General features: G+C 37.1%; 1 protein-coding gene across 1 annotated transcript; it reads left to right on the top strand.

Moving 5' to 3' along the window:
• Positions 1 to 18,375: 18,375 nt before the first annotated feature.
• On the top strand, positions 18,376 to 20,165 carry LOC310729396 (uncharacterized protein). Its single transcript, XM_083547515.1, has 3 exons — positions 18,376 to 18,746; positions 18,913 to 19,195; positions 19,340 to 20,165. Exons 1-3 carry the CDS (start codon positions 18,505 to 18,507, stop codon positions 20,000 to 20,002), a joined length of 1,188 nt encoding a protein of 395 aa, XP_083403641.1. The 5' UTR covers positions 18,376 to 18,504; the 3' UTR covers positions 20,003 to 20,165.
• The last annotated feature ends 1,235 nt before the right edge of the window (positions 20,166 to 21,400 follow it).

Here is a 21,400-nt window from a genome sequence, read left to right on the forward strand (position 1 = left end):
CATGTTTTTGAATGTGGTATAGGTTTTAGAATAATGAACTTAGCCTTATTGCCATTAGATTCCCTACATGTACATTGCAGACAGTATACATTGCAGATGATTAGTAGGTTTATTAATTAATATTACCTGTGGCAGGGAGTGATGACAGATGATGCATTGATCAGTCTAACCAGTCTTGATCCTGTAAAGGTAAACATTTTACTAGTTCTAAATACCACTACATAATCAGCCATTCATACAATTAAACACTGAAATAATTCATTTAAGCATGTACTGGCAGCTGGCCACAAAGCACTCACCTGTGCAAGTACACTCCACCTGTGTCATTCTTTTTCCTCGGCATGCGTTTTTCTTGCTTACACATCCCTCCTTTTCACCTTCCCCCTTGCTCTTTTTTTCCACACTCACAAAAGCATGCAAACTCTTTTTTCACTCTTTCTCTCCACTCTTTCCATTCATACAGGGGGATGAGTTGGTGGGTCCTCATCTGAGCGAACTAGATATCGAGGCTCAGCTGCAGAGACTGACATCATCCTTCCAGCAGAGAAGGTTTTCCCCTCCTGTTTCTCTCTCTCTCTCTCTCTCTCTCTCTCTCTCTCTCTCTCTCTCTCTCTCTCTCTCTCTCTCTCTCTCTCTCTCTCTCTCTCACTCTCTCACTTTCTATCTCACTCTGACTCATTGGCTCACAGCTTTCTTCACTTCCCCCCACCCCCACCGGTGTCATCACTGTGGAGTAAGAAGCCCTTTTGGTCTGAATTGAGTAGACTGAGTGCAAAACAAGAGCTGGGTGTGCTTTGTAAGAAGGGCTTATTTGGAACAACCTCCTCTTTTTATAATATATATATATATATATATATATATATATATATATATATATATATATATATATATATATATTAATTTATATAGAAGACTCATGCTATTAGTTCTCAAGCATATTATTCAGTATCTACTACTGATTACTAATTAAATAGAATAGAATAGAATAGAATAGAATAGAATAGAATAGAATAGAATAGAATAGAATAGAATAAGGCCTGTAGTCCTGATAGTGATGAATAGGAAAAATGTCTGGACACTCTAACTGATCCTGAGGGTTTAAGGGGTTAAAAACAATAAGAGAAGAAGGTGTACCCTTACACAGATCTATGCTGTCCAAGGTTCTGAAAGAGACTTGTAAAAAGACAGCAGGGACCAAGCCAAGCACGGGGAAGGACTCGACCAGATAATAAAAGAAATTGTTTTTCAGGGATGTTGTGAAAGGCAGAGTAGCATTGTGGCCACATGGGTGACACAGTGTAGTTGTTTTCAACTTTAAAATATGACATGCAACTCTACTGTATGTGTAAGCACATCTCTGATATCTAATGCTTTTCTCAGTTCATAAATCGTATCTATTTCCTGCTGAAATGATTATATCATTTATTCTTGAGACATTTTCCATATTTTTTCCAATTACCTTTTTGGAACTTTAGACAAATTGTGAAGCCAGTAGAGTGATGTCATTACATGGCCATTCATTTTTTCACATACAAGCCAATCATATGTTCTGCAACTTTGTCCTATACATAATTGTATAGTGCCACCACTATGTCTGCTCTTGCCATTTACTCTATCCACTCTATATCTCCACACACACACACACACACACACACACACACACACACACACACACACACACACACACACACACACACACACACAGTCACATTTCTCTATCCCTTTTGTCGCATATCTCTATCCCCTCTCCCTCCCGAAGGAATTTCCTGTCCTCTGTCATTTAGATTTTCATTTATCATTGTAAGGTAACACTGTGGCAGCTGTTATTAAAATAGATTACCTCTGCTAAAATAGTGTAATGTGCACTGCAGTGAGCAATTTCACACAAACACATATAACATACTGTAGAGGCACACCAAGATACATGTGTGCATGCATGCAATTAAACATGCATGTAGTATTGTAAGCATGTATTGATATGACACCCATCTTTTGTTTATTCTAGAGCTTGGGGAGGGAGAACAAAATGTATGACGAATTTGACAGAGATGACAGTTAGATAAGGCTGTTTTATCAGTTTGTTTATGTTGACAGCAGCAGCAATGGGGGTTGATGTTACTAATGGATCTGCCATAGCAATGCCATTCATAACAGTAGATTTCATTTTTTTTTTGTCTCTACTAGGGCTTCTCAGGAGGTTGCATTTAGAATTCCTCCTCTTGTTTCCATAGTGACACTTTTTCCTCCTTTGTAAAACTCACACACACAAACACACACACACACACACACACACACACACACACACACACACACACACACACACACACACACACTCTCTCTCTCTCTCTCTCTCTCTCTCTCTCTCTGTGTGTGTGTGTGTGTGTGTGTGTGTGTGTGTGTGTGTGTGTGTGTGTGTGTGTGTGTGTGTGTGTGTCTAGGGAGAGAGAGCGAGAGCGAGAGCAAGAGCGAGAGCGAGAGAAAGCCTGTCTGTGCTTAAAGTGAATTGCAATAAGGAACTTAATAGCTGTGTATATAATTAAGCACCACAATTTAACTGCTCGCTGCTATTATTTTCAATCTTGTACTGTAATCAAATCACTCAGTAAAAGCTGCACAATCATCAGCACTGGCACATTAGCTCAAACACAAACATATTTTCCATGCACTTACCTCTTCATCTGCAAAAGAAAAATCAAATCAAACACGAACCAAAAGACATTACAGCAGGAGTTTAAAAAAAATAGCTGCATAAAGATGAATAGCGTCTCTCAGCCTCTCAGAGGAGGTTGCAAAGCAATTATCTGACTAAAAATGCATCTCATCTAGACACACTACATGCACTTAATCAATTCCAGGGCAGAGGTGGGTGGTAGAGGAATGTAATCAGCTCAGCCATTACACAGAAAGTAGTAGCTCTAAGGACAGGCCATTGGTCCACATTGTAGACTGACAGCAAAAGGATTAATACATTTGCTTTTTCTCTCACCATTAAGACCAATAGCTGCTATTACTCATTCCTTCAATATATATATCTAATTATATCGAGTTTTACCAGTTTGCTTCTACCTAGCACAGATTTTGCCCAACAGGTGATAAAGCTGTGGTGAATGAAAATGGGTCAGGATAATGTGAGTCATCCATGCAGGTGGTCTGCAATTAGATGGGCCATTATGAGCTCTTTTATGATTTGATTATTATACACCCCACTGCGTCAGATTAGCAAACACAGATTCTCACCTTTTCACCAGTAGTCCCAATCATAAGGTAACCATACTTAATAATTAGTTTACTACAAAGCTCATTAGGTCTTCATATAGAGTTTTAAAACTTAACTTGTCAAATAGATTAGAGATGGATTGGTTTACTGTTTGTCTACTATCAGACACTGACTTGCCTTGGGGAATTACTATTAGCTAAGTATTTTCTTTCCATTCCCTTTTTAAAAGCCTATTACAAACTGGATAATGGATTACCTGTAAACACTGAACTAACCATGGACATTGCTCTACTGTTGAACATATTTTTATTGAGCATTTAATTATACTTGAATTAATTTTACCATAGGACATTAGATTACTGTTGGACACTTGGACAATCTATACATTAGAAATTATATTTTTCTTTGATTTCTATATTTTTTGTTATATTTTTATATGTAATAATTTTATATATATTTGTATATATTTCTTGTATCATTACTTTTATATTATTACACTTAATTATAGATTATACTTGAACATCTTAACAAATTGTGATTCAGGATTATATAGTATTAAATTAAAATGATGCTGCATATTAAATCATCAGATCAGGACATCAGATCACCTTAGAACATTGAATTACCCTTAGAGTTTTAAAGACTAGATTTGAAGTTTTATGAAGTAGATAAGCCTTAGACAATAAATTACACATCAAATTATGCTTAGAGATTTTATTATTGGGTTACTCTGATGAAAATGCTTAAACATAAAATTTTTGTTGATTTTGTTTTGTCTTAAGTGTTTTTATATTATATATTGTTTTATATGAAGATGCTGAGATTTTCATTGGGAGTGACGAGGATGGACAAGATTCGAAATGAGTTTATTACTTACTTTATTATTTATTCGAAACGAGTTTACTTTGTGAACGAGGCCCGACTGAGATGGTTTGGACATGTGCAGAGGAGGGACATGGAGTATATCGGTAGAAGAATGCTGAGCATGAAGCCGCCAGGAAGGAGAAAAAGAGGAAGGCCAAGGAGGAGGTTTATGGATGTGGTGAGGGAAGACATGCAGGTAGTTGGGTTGAAAGAGGCAGATGTAGAGGGACAGGGGGGTATGGAGACGGATGAGCCACTGTGGCGACTCCTAATGGGAGAAGCCGAAAGAAGAAGAAGAAGAGGATATTATTTTAAATTATATATTATTATATAATTACAGTATTTTTTTTTATTATTACAAAAACATTTTAGATATTATTTAAGACTCTGTAAAGTAAATTGGAATATTTTTAATGTTAAGTGATATTTCCTGTTTTCCTCATATCTATCATCCTGTGTTAATGTGCCAAGCAAACCATCTGCAAACCGATCCAACCAACTGGGTACAACGGTTTTGTGCAGAATTGTAACAGTGCATCAGCACTTTAGCTTAAATGGGCTTTGGAACAGACTACTGAGAATTGTGTATGTAGTGAATCTGGGAGATAAAAAATGAGAGGGCTGATAGGATAGCATGTTAGCTGTATAGTGCATAAAGCACTCTTTAGTCAGCAAAAGGGCCACGTTTGTTGTGCAGATTGGTGACCAGCTGTTTGTGCAGGATGTATATAGAATTTCTTTGTCTATCTTTGTCTTGTATTATCCTGTAGAGACGAGACAAAGGTAGGACATGGACACTGGGCATAATGTGAAGTGTGGAGGGAGAATCTCATTAGATCCATGATTTATATCAGACTGCTATCTAAAATGAAGGTATTCATTGAATCTTAGAGAAATCACACATTCTTTAGCAGGCTCCCTTTAGAGAGAGAGAGAGAGAGGAGAGAGAGAGAGAGAGAGAGAGAGAGAGAGAGAGAGAAGAGAGAGAGAGAGAGAGAGAGAGAGAGAGAGAGAGAGAGTGCGTGTACGTGTGCATGTGTGTGTCAGTGTGTCCTTGAATCGGTATTCCTTTCTTCACTTTTCTATTTTGTCTTCAATCAATTCTTGAGGTGTAACAGTAGCTATTTCTCTGTGTATAATTGGACTGGATGACAGCCACATTTGAAGTCAGCAGATGAAAGCGTCTCTTGACAATGGAGTGTCTGGCCTGTGACATGACTTGAATGAGGAAGAGACTACACACACACATACACTCTCCGTCTCATCTTGACAGACATGGAATAAGGTAAATGTTGGATTCTATTGCACCTTGCAAGGCTTTTGTTAAAAATTAAGCTCTGTACTGAACTCACAGGTGGAATCACAAAGTTGTTCAAAACTTTCCAATGATTCAGTTATCAGCACAGAATCATCTCCATGTGGGCATTTTAACAGATACATTACTAAAGGTTTACTATTACTGATTGATGTGGGTGCAGTTTTTCAGCTCCTGTCCATCAGGAAAAAGCTACCACCAAAGGACCACTACTACTGACCAGATATTATTTGTGTGATGAAACATTCTCAATACAGTGGTGACATCAGCATGAATGAGTGTGTGGTGTTGCTACAAGTGTATCAAGTACAGCAGCAATGCTGTGGCCTGAAACTGACACTGATGATTAACTAGAGGAAGATTAATATTGTACAAATTAAAAATGGAAAAATTCATTAAATAATAGCATAATTAATTATATACATAATAGCAGGATTAAGAATATGTATCTGTTCACTGTTGCAAGAACTAAACACAGAGGTACATACAAATCTTTTTTTATTTAAAACAGCCTGAAAAGCACATTCAGCATTCTCACTGGGCCATCCACACTCTCTGTATCTCTCTTGTCCACACATCCCATCACTTTTGAGAAAAACAATGATCTAATCTTTAAGAGCAGGGAAGATTTCCAAAAGACCAAAAACAGTTCTTTATTTTTCTGTATTTGCTGTTCGTTTTGTCACTAAGGTAACCAGCATTACCCAAACAACTCTACTGCCAGCCACTTGCATTAAAAGCATAATTTCCCCCCATGGATGTGCACACACACACACACACACACACACACACACACACACACACACACACACACACACACACACACACACACAAAACATCTCTATCTCTACAAGCCATGATAGAGGTAAACATCCTCCTTAATTTATACATTCACACAGTGGAGAATGAAAAACATTAACACGTCTAAGAAACGTCTAGCTTTACACTTCCTCTAAAGTATCAAGACTCCTTGATAAAGACAAAATCCTAATGATTGTGTAATTATAACCTAAAGGAAGTCTTAACCTAAAGACTTTTTGGAATTTTGATCCAATATGACTTTTTTTCCAATTTATTGCCACAGCATACTAAGAGGCATTATTATAAATACTGTATGATATGCTGTGGTCAAATAATAAAAAAATATATATATATTTTGAAATGACAGCTTTTGACAGGGGAATACAAAATATTATGTAAATGTATGACACATTAACAATGAATATTTAATTTCTATTCTAATTCCCAACTCAGTATAGCCAGCATTTATCTCTGAATATGTATATAATACATCCTTATTGGTTTCTGCTAATGCTAATGCCTAACCCGAATCTTTCTGTTACCAGCTAAAAGTTCCTATATATATATATATATATATAAATATATATATATATATATATATATATATATATATATATACAGTGAGGAAAATAAGTATTTGAACACCCTGCTATTTTGCAAGTTCTCCCACTTAGAAATCATGGAGGGGTCAGAAATTGTCATCGTAGGTGCATGTCCACTGCTAGAGACATAATCTAAAAAAAAAAAATCCAGAAATCACAATATATGATTTTTAAACTATTTATTTGTATGATACAGTTGCAAATAAGTATTTGAACACCTGTCTATCAGCTAGAATTCTGACCCTCAAAGACCTGTTAGTCTGCGTTTAAAATGTCCACCTCCACTACATTTATTATCCTAAATTAGATGCACCTGTTTGAGGTAGTTAGCTGCATAAAGACACCTGTCCACCCCATACAATCAGTAAGAATCCAACTACTAACATGGCCAAGACCAAAGAGCTGTCCAAAGACATTAGAGACAAAATTGTACAACGCCACAAGGCTGGAAAGGGCTACGGGGAAATTGCCAAGCAGCTTGGTGAAAAAAGGTACACTGTTGGAGCAATCATTAGAAAATGAAAGAAGCTAAACATGACTGTCAATCTCCCTCGGACTGGGGCTCCATACAAGATCTCACCTCATGGGGTCTCAATGATCCTAAGGAAGGTGAGAAATCAGCCCAGAACTACACTGGATGAGCTGGTCAATGACCTGAAAAGAGCTGGGACCACCGTTTCCAAGGTTACTGTTGGTAATACACTAAGACGTCATGGTTTAAAATCATGCATGGCACGGAAGGTTCCCCTGCTTAAACCAGCACATGTCCAGGCACGTCTTAAGTTTGCCAATGACTATTTGGATGATCCAGAGGAGTCATCGGAGAAAGCCATGTGGTCAGATGAGACCAAAATAGAACTTTTGGGTCATAATTCCACTAAACGTGTTTGGAGGAAGAAGAATGATGAGTACCATCCCAAGAACACCATCCCTACTGTGAAGCATGGGGGTGGTAGCATCATGCTTTGGGGGTGTTTTTCTGCACATGGGACAGGGCGACTGTATTAAGGAGAGGATGCCCGAGGCCATGTATTGCAAGATTTTGGGGAACAACCTCCTTCCCTCAGTTAGAGCATTGAAGATGGGTTGAGGCTGGGTCTTCCAACATGACAATGACCCAAAGCACACAGCCAGGATAACCAAGGAGTGGCTCTGTAAGAAGCATATCAAGGTTCTGGCATGGCCTAGCCAGTCTCCAGACCTAAACCCAATAGAGAATCTTTGGAGGGAGCTCAAACTCCGTGTTTCTCAGCGACAGGCCAGAAACCTGACTGATCTAGAAAAGATCTGTGTGGAGGAGTGGGCCAAAATCCCTCCTGCAGTGTGTGCAAACCTGGTGAAAAACTACAGGAAACGTTTGACCTTTGTAATTGCAAACAAAGGCTACTGTACCAAATATTAACATTGACTTTCTCAGGTGTTCAAATACTAATTTGCTGCTGTATCATACAAATAAATAGTTAAAAAATCATACATTGTGATTTCTGGATTTCTTTTTTTAGATTATGTCTCTCACGGTGGACATGCACCTACAATGACAATTTCAGACCCCTCCATGATTTCTAAGTGGGAGAACTTGCAAAATAGCAGGGTGTTCAAATACTTATTTTCCTCACTGTATATATATATATATATATATATATATAGTAAGTGGAATTCTAAATCATGCAGAGTACTTAATGCTTTTAAATAACTGTAAATTGGTTTGTCTTGAGCTAGTTCTGCAAATTGACACAGGGTGCCTTTTTTAAAGCAACCGACAAAAGTGCCTTCACCTTAGTGAGTTCCACTTAATTATATACAGTAAGGAAAATAAGTATTTGAACACCCTGCTATTTTGCAAGTTCTCCCACTTAGAAATCATGGAGGGGTCTGAAATTGTCATCGTAGGTGCATGTCCACTGTGAAAGACATAATCTAAAAAAAAATCCAGAAATCACAATGTATGATTTTTTAACTATTTATTTGTATGATACTGCTGCAAAAAAAGTATTTGAACACCTGAGAAAGTCAATGTTAATATTTGGTACAGTAGCCTTTGTTTGCAATTACAGAGGTCAAACGTTTCCTGTAGTTTTTCACCAGGTTTGCACACACTGCAGGAGGGATTTTGGCCCACTCCTCCACACAGATCTTCTCTAGATCAGTCAGGTTTCTGGCCTGTCGCTGAGAAACACGGAGTTTGAGCTCCCTCCAAAGATTCTTTATTGGGTTTAGGTCTGGAGACTGGCTAGGCCATGCCAGAACCTAGATATGCTTCTTACAGAGCCACTACTTGGTAATCCTGGCTGTGTGCTTCGGGTCATTGTCATGTTGGAAGACCCAGCCTCGACCCATCTTCAATGCTCTAACTGAGGGAAGAGGTTGTTCCCCAAAATCTCGCAATACATGGCCCCATTCATCGTCTCATGGTGCAGTCGCCCTGTCCCATGTGCAGAAAAACACCCACAAAGCATGATGCTACCACCCCCATGCTTCACAGTAGGGATGGTGTTCTTGGGATGGTACTCATCATTCTTCTTCCTCCAAACACGTTTAGTGGAATTATGACCCAAAAGTTCTATTTTGGTCTCATCTGACCACATGACTTTCTCCCATGACTCCTCTGGATCATCCAAATGGTCATTTGCAAACTTAAGACATGCCTGGACATGTGCTGGTATAAGCAGGGGAACCTTCTGTGCCATGCATGATTTCAAACCATGACATCTTAGTGTATTACCAACAGTAACCTTGGAAACGGTGGTCCCAGCTCTTTTCAGGTCATTGACCAGCTCCTCCCGTGTAGTTCTGGGCTGATTTCTCACCTTCCTTAGGATCATTGAGACCCCACGAGGTGAGATCTTGCATGGAGCCCCAGTCCGAGGGAGATTGACAGTCATGTTTAGCTTCTTCCATTTTCTAATGATTGCTCCAACAGTGGACCTTTTTTCACCAAGCTGCTTGGCAATTTCCCCGTAGCCCTTTCCAGCCTTGTGGAGGTGTACAATTTTGTCTCTAGTGTCCTTGGACAGCTCTTTGGTCTTGGCCATGTTAGTAGTTGGATTCTTACTGATTGTATGGGGTGGACAGGTGTCTTTATGCAGCTAACGACCTCAAACAGTTGCATCTCATTTAGGATAATAAATGTAGTGGAGGTGGACATTTTAAAGGCAGACTAACAGGTCTTTGAGGGTCAGAATTCTAGCTGATAGACAGGTGTTCAAATACTTATTTGCAGTTGTATCATACAAATAAATAGTTTAAAAATCATATATTGTGATTTCTGGATTTTTCTTTTTAGATTATGTCTCTCACAGTGGACATGCACCTACAATGACAATTTCAGACCCCTCCATGATTTCTAAGTGGGAGAACTTGCAAATTAGCAGGGTGTTCAAATACTTATTTTCCTCACTGTATATGTATATATAAAACTGCATGTCTTGTATACTCCAGCAATTTGCCAATTAAACAAAATGGCAACAAATATTATTTCATCTATTTATATAGTCTGCAAAACACTTCCCCATGATTCTCTCCTCAATGAAAACTTTACAATATCAATAATTACAAATGTCTATGCAAGCATCTCTCATGCAAACCCTTGTGTAAGTGTTTAATATAAACCTCTAATTTTCTTTGCAGCCAGCACTATTGTCAGCTTTATTATATTAATTTAATCAATCTTCTGGCTAGTCAGAAGAGAATTCAAAGGCACTTTTGTAAAATATGATTAAATAGTGTTCTTGAAGACTGTGTTGTTCAGTCGGTTGTTGTACTAATAACACACTAAGCTCACATTTACCTTTAATATTTAGTTACAGATAGTCAGTGGAATTATTCATGGCAAATTAATGGCATAATTCAGGTTTCCTTTGCTATGGTGGGGCTTGAACCCCCAACTCCATGGGGACCGGTCGATTGGTAAACCAAGACCTTACCCACTGAGCTATCACTCCTTCAATTCAGGTTTTCATTTAAAAATGTCTCTTTACAGTATTATTTTACAAAGGACTAAAAGCCACCTATGGTACTATAAATGGAAGTTATTCTGTGATGTAACTGTACTGGAGCTCCCCAGTTTGTGTCAGATTTTACTGAAGAGCATTGAACTGTGGGTGAGCTGATTTACATGAGCAAGATTTTCAAACTAACATTACCATAGGGCTAGCTAGCTAGCTAGATAGCTAGCTAGATAGATAGATAGATAGATAGATAGATAGATAGATAGATAGATAGATAGATAGAAGGAAATACCCTGATTTAACACAAATGTTTTGCAGACTAGTGCTTGGATTCCACTTAGCTGTTTGCTTGGTGTGTAAGCAGGAGGAGGTGCACAAATGGCCAGCATGGAGAGAGATGATCAGTGAGCCTGGAGGAGAGGATGACCATGCCACTAGCCTGGTGAAGCCTGATGGTGATGGATGTGGTAATAAAAGGCTGGTCGTTCTGTCGGCTGCCTGGGATGAATGTGGTTTGAATCACCCATGTGAGACTGCTCAGATGGCGAGGAAGGTGAATGTCATGTTCATACACAAATGCATATACAGTATGTATTTTCGAACACACACACACACACACACACACACACACACACACACACACACACACACACACACACACACATATATATATATATATATATATATATATATATATATATATATATATATATATATATATATATATATATATATATATATATATATATATATATATACAGACCTCAGTTGTGAATTCACCTAAGCACAGAGCAAATCAAGCAAACAAGATCAAGTAAGGATTTACATCAGCCCCAACACACTCATCAATTATTCAGGTTAACTAAGACTGGAGGGCTTTGAGGAGTACAAAGCAATTGGTTATGATTGACAGACTGCTTGCTTTGACTTTGATATTAATAATGTTTGACAAAAAAAAAACACCACTTTGAACTTGTGGTATGTTCAAGCATACACAAAACATCTGTATGATCTCTATTGTATATGAAATTCAACATTGTTTTAATTGGGTTAAGTGTACTAGGTAGTATAGGTTGCCAAAGTGTTGTGCTGTACAGATTAAAAGCTACATTTCATATGCTAAAATATTTTTATATGCACTGAAATATAGATAAAATTTATTTTCTTTGTTGTTTTTGATAAACCACTAAAGAATATGAATTATCCTCACAAGATCATTTTAAAGCTTGTTCTACTGTCTTCCTTCTAATGCTGCAGTGCTATCCAGCATTTATATAATCACCCCTGAAAATTAAATGTTGTAGGAGCTCTTATAAGAATTTGAGCAGTAGACAGGTAAGATTGCTTTATTCTGTCATTGTAAAGAAGAAATCACAAGGACCCAGTGGTTGATCTAATGCTATCAGAAAACTTGTAATTACTGTCTGTATAAATAGAGAGGTCCAGCACATCATAGTTCTTAATTCATATTTGAATCAGTTTTGTGAAGATTGACTGGGGAAGGTGAGAAAGAGAGATTGTGGAGGTAAACCTGTCACCAGCACAGCATTTATAAGAAAATCTATGTAAGCTAAAGCACTTAGGAGAACAAGCGTGAACCAAGAACCTAACCTAGGGGAACTCCTGTAATGAAGCTCTTAGGTGATAAAACTGCCCACTGTGTAAAAACTGCATTAGTGCATTTTTGACAGCATTTAGTTTTAATTCTTGAGTAATATATTACACCATACATTTCTACTCTTAGGCCCATCAGGCAACAGTGAATACCAAACACACAATATGCAAATGCATATATAAGTGTAATTATTTGTTACACAGTCAGAAGGTCATCAGGAAATCAGTGCAAGCATTTCTTTTGCACTGTATCAATCAGCCTCTCCAAATTAAATTTAAAATTTTCATACTCATACTTTCATAAACACACAGCATCAGAGAAAAATACAAAAGGCAATATAATTATTAGGACCAGCTACAAAACACCAAAAAGTGCAAGTGTACAAGGAAACAATTATAATTAACAAAAGCTTAATAATAGTACCCAAAGTAAAAATGTACAACTGCTAATACAAACCAAATTCCAAAATAGTTGGGACACTTGTTAAATTGTAAATTAAAACAGTGTGCGAATCTCATAAATCCATATTCTATCCACAATAAAACAAAAAAAGCATCATGTCTTTTATCCATATATATCTGGGAACTGAGAAGACCAGTTGCTAAGGTTTGGGCAGAGGAATTTTGTCCCATATGTGTCTGATACAGGATTCTAGCTTCTTAACAGTTATTGGTGTCCTTTCTTGTATTAATAATTTCATTTATCACTTTCAACATTTGATATGTTCATATTTTATTGTAAATAAAATATAAGTTTATTAGATTTGTAAATTATTGCATTCCTTTTTTATTCACAATTTGTACAGTGTCCCAACTTTTTTTGGAATCGGGTTTGTACTATGTATTATTTATAGACAGTGTTGTATATTGTTGCCGAATGGTTAAAATAAAGAAAACTTAACTACAGCAAAAAGGGAAATCAGTGGTTACTGAATACTAATAATCTAGCCTTATTTTTAGCATTCATTTAATAAAGCAGTAGATCATATTCTCACATACCAATCTATAGACTGAACAAGAGAAAGAATTACAATCTAAGCTGAAGTCTAGGGGCATAAAATCTAATTTAAGTGAACACTACTTAGGCAAACCACAGGACAAACAAACAAATAAAGTATAACTTTCACTGTTATTTTGGTGCAGCTTTTAAAAGTGTAGCTGTATAAGCAGCTGTAACGCAATGGCCATGCAAAACCATTTACTACCAAACTACCATTTTTCCATAAAATGATACCTCATTCATCACTCATTCAGCACTTATAATAGACCTAAAGTAATATGCTAAAATAAGTGTCAAATAATTTTCTTCTGAATATTCTTAAGATTTTTTGCTGTGAACTTCTGTTATATCAGGGTTAGGGTTAGGGTTAGGCATTATATTAGGGTGTATGACATTATACTTGTTATTTTATATTCTTACAAATCTCTACAAGCAGAAAAATTTATTGTTTTTACAATATTTTATGAAACAATTTAATATGCAGCTGATTGCAAATGTTTGCATCCCCCACAATGTCTGGGTGAGTAAATGTACCTCAATCAAATCAAAGAATTTCCAGAAGCTAAAAATAAATATGATTTAACAAAATAACATGCAATAATCTACATACACGTTGTTTAAAAAGAACAAGAAATTTTACATGGCTCTTGTCCTTTAGACCGGCACTGAAGTTTAATTAATAGAAGATAAACTAATCAGTTAAAAGCATGAACTCATTAGATATAGTTGAAGATTGTTGAAATTTAGGCAAATTTAAGCAATGAATATAATGTTCATGCAGAATACATTTCTGAATAAAATTATATTTTTAAATTTATACTTACAAGTTGTTTTTATTTTAAAGATGCAAAATATATATTTTGTTTTTGTTGATAGCTTTGATTCTAAAATAGTAGGAAGTAAAAAATTAAGAAAGAGAGCAAGTAAACCCAAACTTTAATATTGGCAGTGTGTTAGTATAGAAATTCTATTTACACTGCTTATTTATGATTAAATGAAAGAAGAGGAGGTCACCACTCACTCAGTCACGGGCAGCTGACCTGACAACTGAATGAGGCTGTTTATGTTTTGGGGTTGTGGCAGGGCTCTTATGCTTTGAACTACTGAAAACTGTGGCTGTTGGAATACATCATGAATGTTTCATGAACATTCACTACTTGAATAAAAGCTGCATTTGCATCTACTAAAAAATAATCCTTGTATATGAGTAGTTCCATAGGAAGTCTTGTGTTGTCTATTTTTAGCAGCATTATTTGAAGCTTCCAGACATTACTGCGCAAAGTTTGAGTCTACCTTTAGCAGCATGAACCGAAGCAGAAGTATGGCTCATTAAGGACTGAACATTTAGTAACAAGGTCAGGACCTAGCTGACACCAGGTACAGTTCAGTCTGCAAAATAATATTGAAAATGAGAGCGAGAGAGAGAGAGAGAGAGAGAGAGAGAGAGAGAGAGAGAGAGAGAGAGAGAGAGAGAGAGAGAGAGAGAGAGAGAGAGAGAAGAGAGATTTAGTTGAGAATGCTTCGGCATTTCTGTACATGGCTACTGTGAATCTGGCAGTTATCACTTTTTGAACATTGTCCATGTCTAGCCTCTCTCTGCCCACCAGAGGCCCTGAAAATGAATAGTGATTGGTTTCAGGGTGAAAGTGTATGTGTGTGTATGTGTGTGTGTGTGTGTGTGTGTGTGTGTGTGTGTGTGTGTGTGTGTGTGTGTGTGTGTGTGTGAGAGAGAGAGAGAGAGAGAGAGAGAGAGAGAGAGAGAGAGAGAGAGAGAGAGAGAGAGAGAGAGAGAGAGAGGTGGGTAGAGTTAAAGAGTGAGAGTAAATGGTTTTTATCAAACCTTCAGGCTCTTTATGTCATCTGCAGATTACAGAGCTGGGGAGAGTGTGATTGACAGAGTCTGGTCTAAGCTGGCCATGGGGAAAGAAGGTGGGGGGTGGTGGGCCAACAGGGATTTGCACTGACTGCTCAAGCTTCTATTACCCTTACTATTCTGTCACACCATGTGGCACAGTGAAAAAGCCTCTGTCTCCATAATTTAATATTCTCTTTCTTTGCCTTTCTTTCTCCTTCTGTCTCAATGGAAAAGGGAAGGGCATCTTTTGTTCTAGATAAGCGTTAATTATTTCTTTTAGCAAATGCTGCAGGAAAACAGTCAAAACTACAAACCTCCACTGGTTATTGAACACACAGAAAGAAAAGAAATGTACATGAAATGCTTTCAACACAACATGCTATCTGAAGGTGTTTACAGTAATATCAGTAGTTGTCTATTGTGTAAAGAGTCAAACATACAGTATAGTGCAAGTGCTAGAATGTTACTTTGGGTTTCATTTCCTGATATTTGCATACAGATACACAATATTGCCAAAAAATATTGGGTCACCTGACCGTTCCTGCTATATGTGGTTCTTCCCCAAACTTTCACCACAAAGCTGGAGGCAGTCAATTGTATCGGACGTCTTTAGAAGCTCTAAAATAAAGTTTTGAATTCACTTGAATTTGGAAACCCAAACCTGTTCCAGAATGGCAATCCCCCTGTGCACAAAGTGAGCTCCTTGAAGATCTGGTTTACATGCTTTGGAGAGGAAGATCTTGAGTGGCCTGCTATGGAGCTCTGATCTCATCCCTACTGAACACCTTTGGGATGAATTGGAACGCTGACAGCACCCCAGGCCTGCTCGCCTACTGTTCATCAGTACCTGCCTTTCATAATACTCTCGTGGCTGATGAACACATATTCATAAGCACACTCCAAAATCTAGTGGAACATCTTTCCAGAAGAGTGGAGGAAATTATAAGAGCAATATGGAATGTAATGCTCAAAAATCACATACCATAATTATGACCAGGTTACCCAATACTTTCGGCAATGTAATGTATGATAATTGAAATGAAACATTGCAAACCAGACAATATTTAAAAAGGTCTAAAACATTTAAAGATTTTTCCCACTTATGGCATTAATTTTGTTGGCAGTGTGTTTTGGGTCATTTTTGCTGCATTATGAAGTTCCTCAGGGGCAACTCATCTCATTCATTCTGATGCTAGCATCATGTGTTTATCAATAATCATTACAAATTTGTGAAAGTTTGTGGCCCTGTTTTTTAATGGTCACAAAGCCCACACTTTTCCACACTTTGGCCTTTACATCATATTGGCAATGGTGAATCCATACCTTTTGTGACTCATCTCTGTATTTCTTTGTAATTCTTTCCTTTCACGTATTACTTCTCACTTATGACGTCTTTAAACAGTGGATTGTGATCCATTCACCCCGGCCTTGTAGAGGTTGTTGATGACTGTTATGCAATTTTTCTCTCAATTGTTGTTTTCTTTGTCTGACCTACTTGATTGCACAGCAGTTTTTTTAAGACATCACAAAATGTTGCACAGGCTATACATAATGCTTTTGCATTGGATTAAAATAGAGAGCTCTCCTTTTGTTTAACATTTTTAAAAACAAATGAAGCCTCCACAGGAAAAACCCTGGTCTCAATCTAATAGTAGATATTCAGAGATATTAATTGTTCGAATAATCAATCTTGGAACACCTCAGCAATGCATGACTTGGTCATTGTGACATTCCGATATTTCTGACCACATAAAAATAGGTAGGATTTAATAAATGATGCCATGTTCACATCGAGATGTAAAAATCAGCAAATGAAAGCTGGCATGGTATAATTTAAGATTAAACCTAAATCTATTTAGTGTATAGCAAAAACAAGTATTTTAAGATTTCTCTATGGTGCACTGAGTAACATTTACACATTTTCAGTTTGGCAATATAAAGATAGGATGTTCCCTCTCAACTTATTAGTTTTTAATCACATATGGGCTTACAAATATTTGTATAACGGTATTCTGACTTCAAACGCTACTCATCACGTTTACACTGAGTTCTACTTTATACTAGATTAAGTGTGCTTTTTTATTTGACATTTTCTGTTACAGTTGGCGGCACACAATTTAAAGCTAACAATATATATATATATATATATATATATATATATATATATATATATATATATATATATATATATATATATATATATATATATATATATATATTTTTTTTTTTTTTTTTTTTTTTTTAACACCAAAATGAGTGACAGTTGTTAATCTAACTCGGCAAAATAACGACAGCAAATGGTGACCCCATTCATCATTCCAACTTTAATAGAACAAATGTCTGCTTACATCTCCTACAGTCCTCCTTAAATTGGTTCCAACTGAAGTAGAGCTTTTCTGATTACTGCAAATGATTTATCAGATTGAATAAAATGTGCCTTACTTAATGTTAAACTTAATTTAGAACATTGCCTTACCAACATGTATAAAGATAGATTTTTAAGCAAAATCATGTCCTAAATGTAATTTTATATGGTAAATGTAATTACGACTTCAACCTTTGAAGGATGATACAGTGCCATAGATTAAATCAGGGAATATCCATGAGTGTGTGTAGTTTTAATATCATAAGAGACAGAGGATGCGGGAGTGTGGTTAGAATGGTAGAAGTGCGCACTCTAGTGGACTGTAACAAAAAAGCAGGTTTAAGCCTTAACGGAAAAATGAAGCATCTCTAATTTCTCAAAATGATTACATTTTTTTCTCAACTGCTTTCAGTCATTTCTCACAACAGAACTGCATTTCTCAAAACTACTCGTCCCACCGTCAGAACCTGTTGTCAGTTCTTCACATCATATCAGCAATGTCTTGTTGTTTTCATCAATTTGCAATTGCTTTTGGACAACATGCAAATGGTTCTGTACATCTGTCAGCTGCTTTAGACAATTCTTGTTGCTCTTGTCCTGCTGTGCAAAATAACTTGTCCTGGTTCTCAGCTGAAATGTCACAACCACCAAACCAATTAGTCTTTTTCTCAGGTTGGAAGTCTGTACTATCAAAATGAGTGAACATGTTCTCAGAATTGTATGTCTATACAGATTTCTACAAATTGTGAGTACATGTTTGCTAAGAAATATGTCCAATATTGACAAAGAGAAACATGTGCAACTCTAGACTAACCAATGATCAACCAGTTCTGTGAAATAGCTCAGAGGTGCAACTCATGAAGACTGATTTGGCAGGGTCACATATATGTACAGTGCACAACGCAAGTGTTCCCCTTTCTGATAATGGAAGCTGAAGGAAGAAGAAGAGGATTAAGACTGCGTGGTGGAAGAGTACAGAGACACAGAAGAGGAAGGGGTATAAGATGGCAAAGATACACAGCGATTCCAGATGAAATCAGGGCCACACTGGTGGATCACGTTATTAATCATGGCCTTACAATGGAAGAGGCTGGTCGAAGGGTGCAGCCAAATGTTGGAAGAACAACTGTGTCATCAATAATTCAAACATTTCGTAGAGAGAACAGGTATGTAATGTACTGTATAGTAAAGTAATACTGTAGACTTACTGTTACATATACTGTAACACACCTTAGGTTTTCCATGCATACAGTATTCTTAGTTATTTACTGTATGAATCAAAATCCTGTGATCCTTATACTTCTATAATTTACAATATATTTTCTCATGTAGGACTGCAAGACAACCTCGCAGGGGTGGCAGAGGGCCCCTTTTCACACCTCAGCAGGAGGAAGCAATTTACACCCTGGTTATGTCTAACAATGCCATAAAACTAAGGGAGATACAAAGTGCTGTTGTTGAAGACAACAGTATATTTGAAAATATACAATCTGTGAGCATTTCAACTATAGACAGGGTCTTGAAAAGACATGTAATCACTATGAAGCAGCTGTACAATGTACCCTTTGAAAGAAATGCTGACAGAGTGAAAGAGCTACCACTCCAGTTTGTACAGGTATGTTGTATAACCACTATACTGTAAGAGTAACTTCTACACATTTGATATTGGTGGAACTTCATAGATCTTTACATTTGATGTAGCTGTAAACAATGAAGACAAATTCAGTAATTTATGCACACTGTTATTTCTGGTATATAGCGCATAATGGAAATGGAATCAAGAGAACCACCTCACAACTTCATATACTTGGATGAGGCTGGCTTCAACCTGGCCAAAGGCAGAAGGCGTGGTAGAAATCTAATCGGCCAGAGAGCTACTGTTGATGTCCCAGGCCAATGTGGAGGAAACATCACTATGTGTGCTGCTATTTCAGACCAAGGTGTGCTAGCTCATATTCCTATTATGGGGCCGTACGACACACAGCATCTCCTTACATTCTTAGACAATCTCTATAAAAATGTCATTCCTGAAGATGAGAGGGACCTCAATCGAGATGATCTACCAAAGTATGTAGTAATTTGTGACAATGTCAGTTTCCATCACTCTGACAACATCAGGCAGTGGTTTGTCCACCACCGCAGGATGCTGATTGAATTCCTTCCACCCTACTCCCCGTTCCTGAACCCAATTGAAGAGTTTTTTTCGGCTTGGAGGTGGAAGGTTAATGATCATCAGCCACATACACGGATGACACTGCTGGCTGCCATGGATGCAGCATGTGAGGACATCTCAGCAGACGCATGCAGAGGCTTTATTAGGCACTCAAGAAGATTCTTTCCAGCATGCATAGCAAGGGAAAATATATGTTGTGATGTGGATGAGAATTTGTGGCCCAACAGAGAGGACCAACATGACGCATAGGAAAACTGCTATATAATTTCACCTTTACCTTCTGTACATGTATAGTATTTCCCACTTTGTCTTTTTCAGGTTTTCATTTGTTGGTAAATAGCCTATGTGTAGTTTCCTTTGTTTTCTGTATGTAAGTACCACTATTGACAGTACAGTAAAAATGTGAATACAGTGTGATCTTTTGTTTCGATTCTTCCATATACTGTTACGTGGGTCGATGTTGATTGGTTAACTGAGGTTAGATGGAATCAATCAGAAAAATTATCTATGCATACCATGTAAATTACTGTAACACCTGGTTGATGCACAATGGTTTGCTAAAGTAACTCCTTTTTTTTTTTACCGGAGGGACACTGTAAATTATGACACACGCCAGTATGGTAATTTAGTAGTTTCTAGTCATCAAAACCTGACTTGAGTATAATTTAAATAACTAAAACTGAGTATGATGTTCTACTGACAACATGACTAATAATTTTGCCTGTCACGTTCACATTGTTGAAAAAATGACATGGGATTCTGCTGCCTCTGACACAATGATGAAAAAACACGCTTTTGCACGATAGACAAAGCATTTTGAGCAGGTGACGCGTATTTTCCGGTTATCCACTATGTTGTGCAGTTTGTACGTGTTGTTTTGAGAAATGCACTTGGAGATCTGCAAACTTCAATTCTGATCTGAGAAATGACTGAAACAGTTGAGAAAAACTGTAATCACACTTATAGTCAGTGTTGTGCTCGTTACTAAAAAATAGTAACTAGTTACAGTTACTCGTTAGTTCATTCAAAAAGTAACTTAATTACTTTGTTTATTACTTACACCAAAAAGTAATGCGTTACTGTTAAAAGTAACTTTTTAGTTACTTTTTTAAAGAACCTTCTTTTATGTTCCCATTAATGCCCTTTTATGCGTTATGGTCTATACAAACACAAAACTGACTTAAACACAAAGTAATTTTTAAACACTATTTTATTAAAGTCAGACCAGCACAAACTGAATATATCACAAGGATTTCTGAAATAAATAATGAAACAAGCTGAATAATATATTTAAAATCAAAAACTAAAGTGGCTTCTGCTGTGTTGAGCTCTTAAAAATGTTCTTTTCACAGCTTAAGTATGAAAACTATCCACAATGTAGAACAGAACACCGGGTTAGCTTCTAGCTCCTCAGGCATGGAGGTCCTGGAGCAGCTTCAACAGATTAGAGTTTCTGTTTATCGCAGTAGATACGAGCTTCGAACCAGAAAAAGACAACTTACATTTGACTAAAAAGTTTTTGTCTTTATGCTCAACTGAAGTGAAATAATGAGCATATTTCCACTTTGAGAAACTCTTCTTGCTCTCGCCTCGACTCGCCATTACTGCCGCACAGACCTGAATAAACGGAGACACGTCCACAGTGCG

Source organism: Silurus aristotelis (genome assembly GCF_946808225.1).
Source record: "Silurus aristotelis genome assembly, chromosome: 7".
In the NCBI taxonomy this organism is placed as follows: Eukaryota; Metazoa; Chordata; class Actinopteri; order Siluriformes; family Siluridae; genus Silurus; species Silurus aristotelis.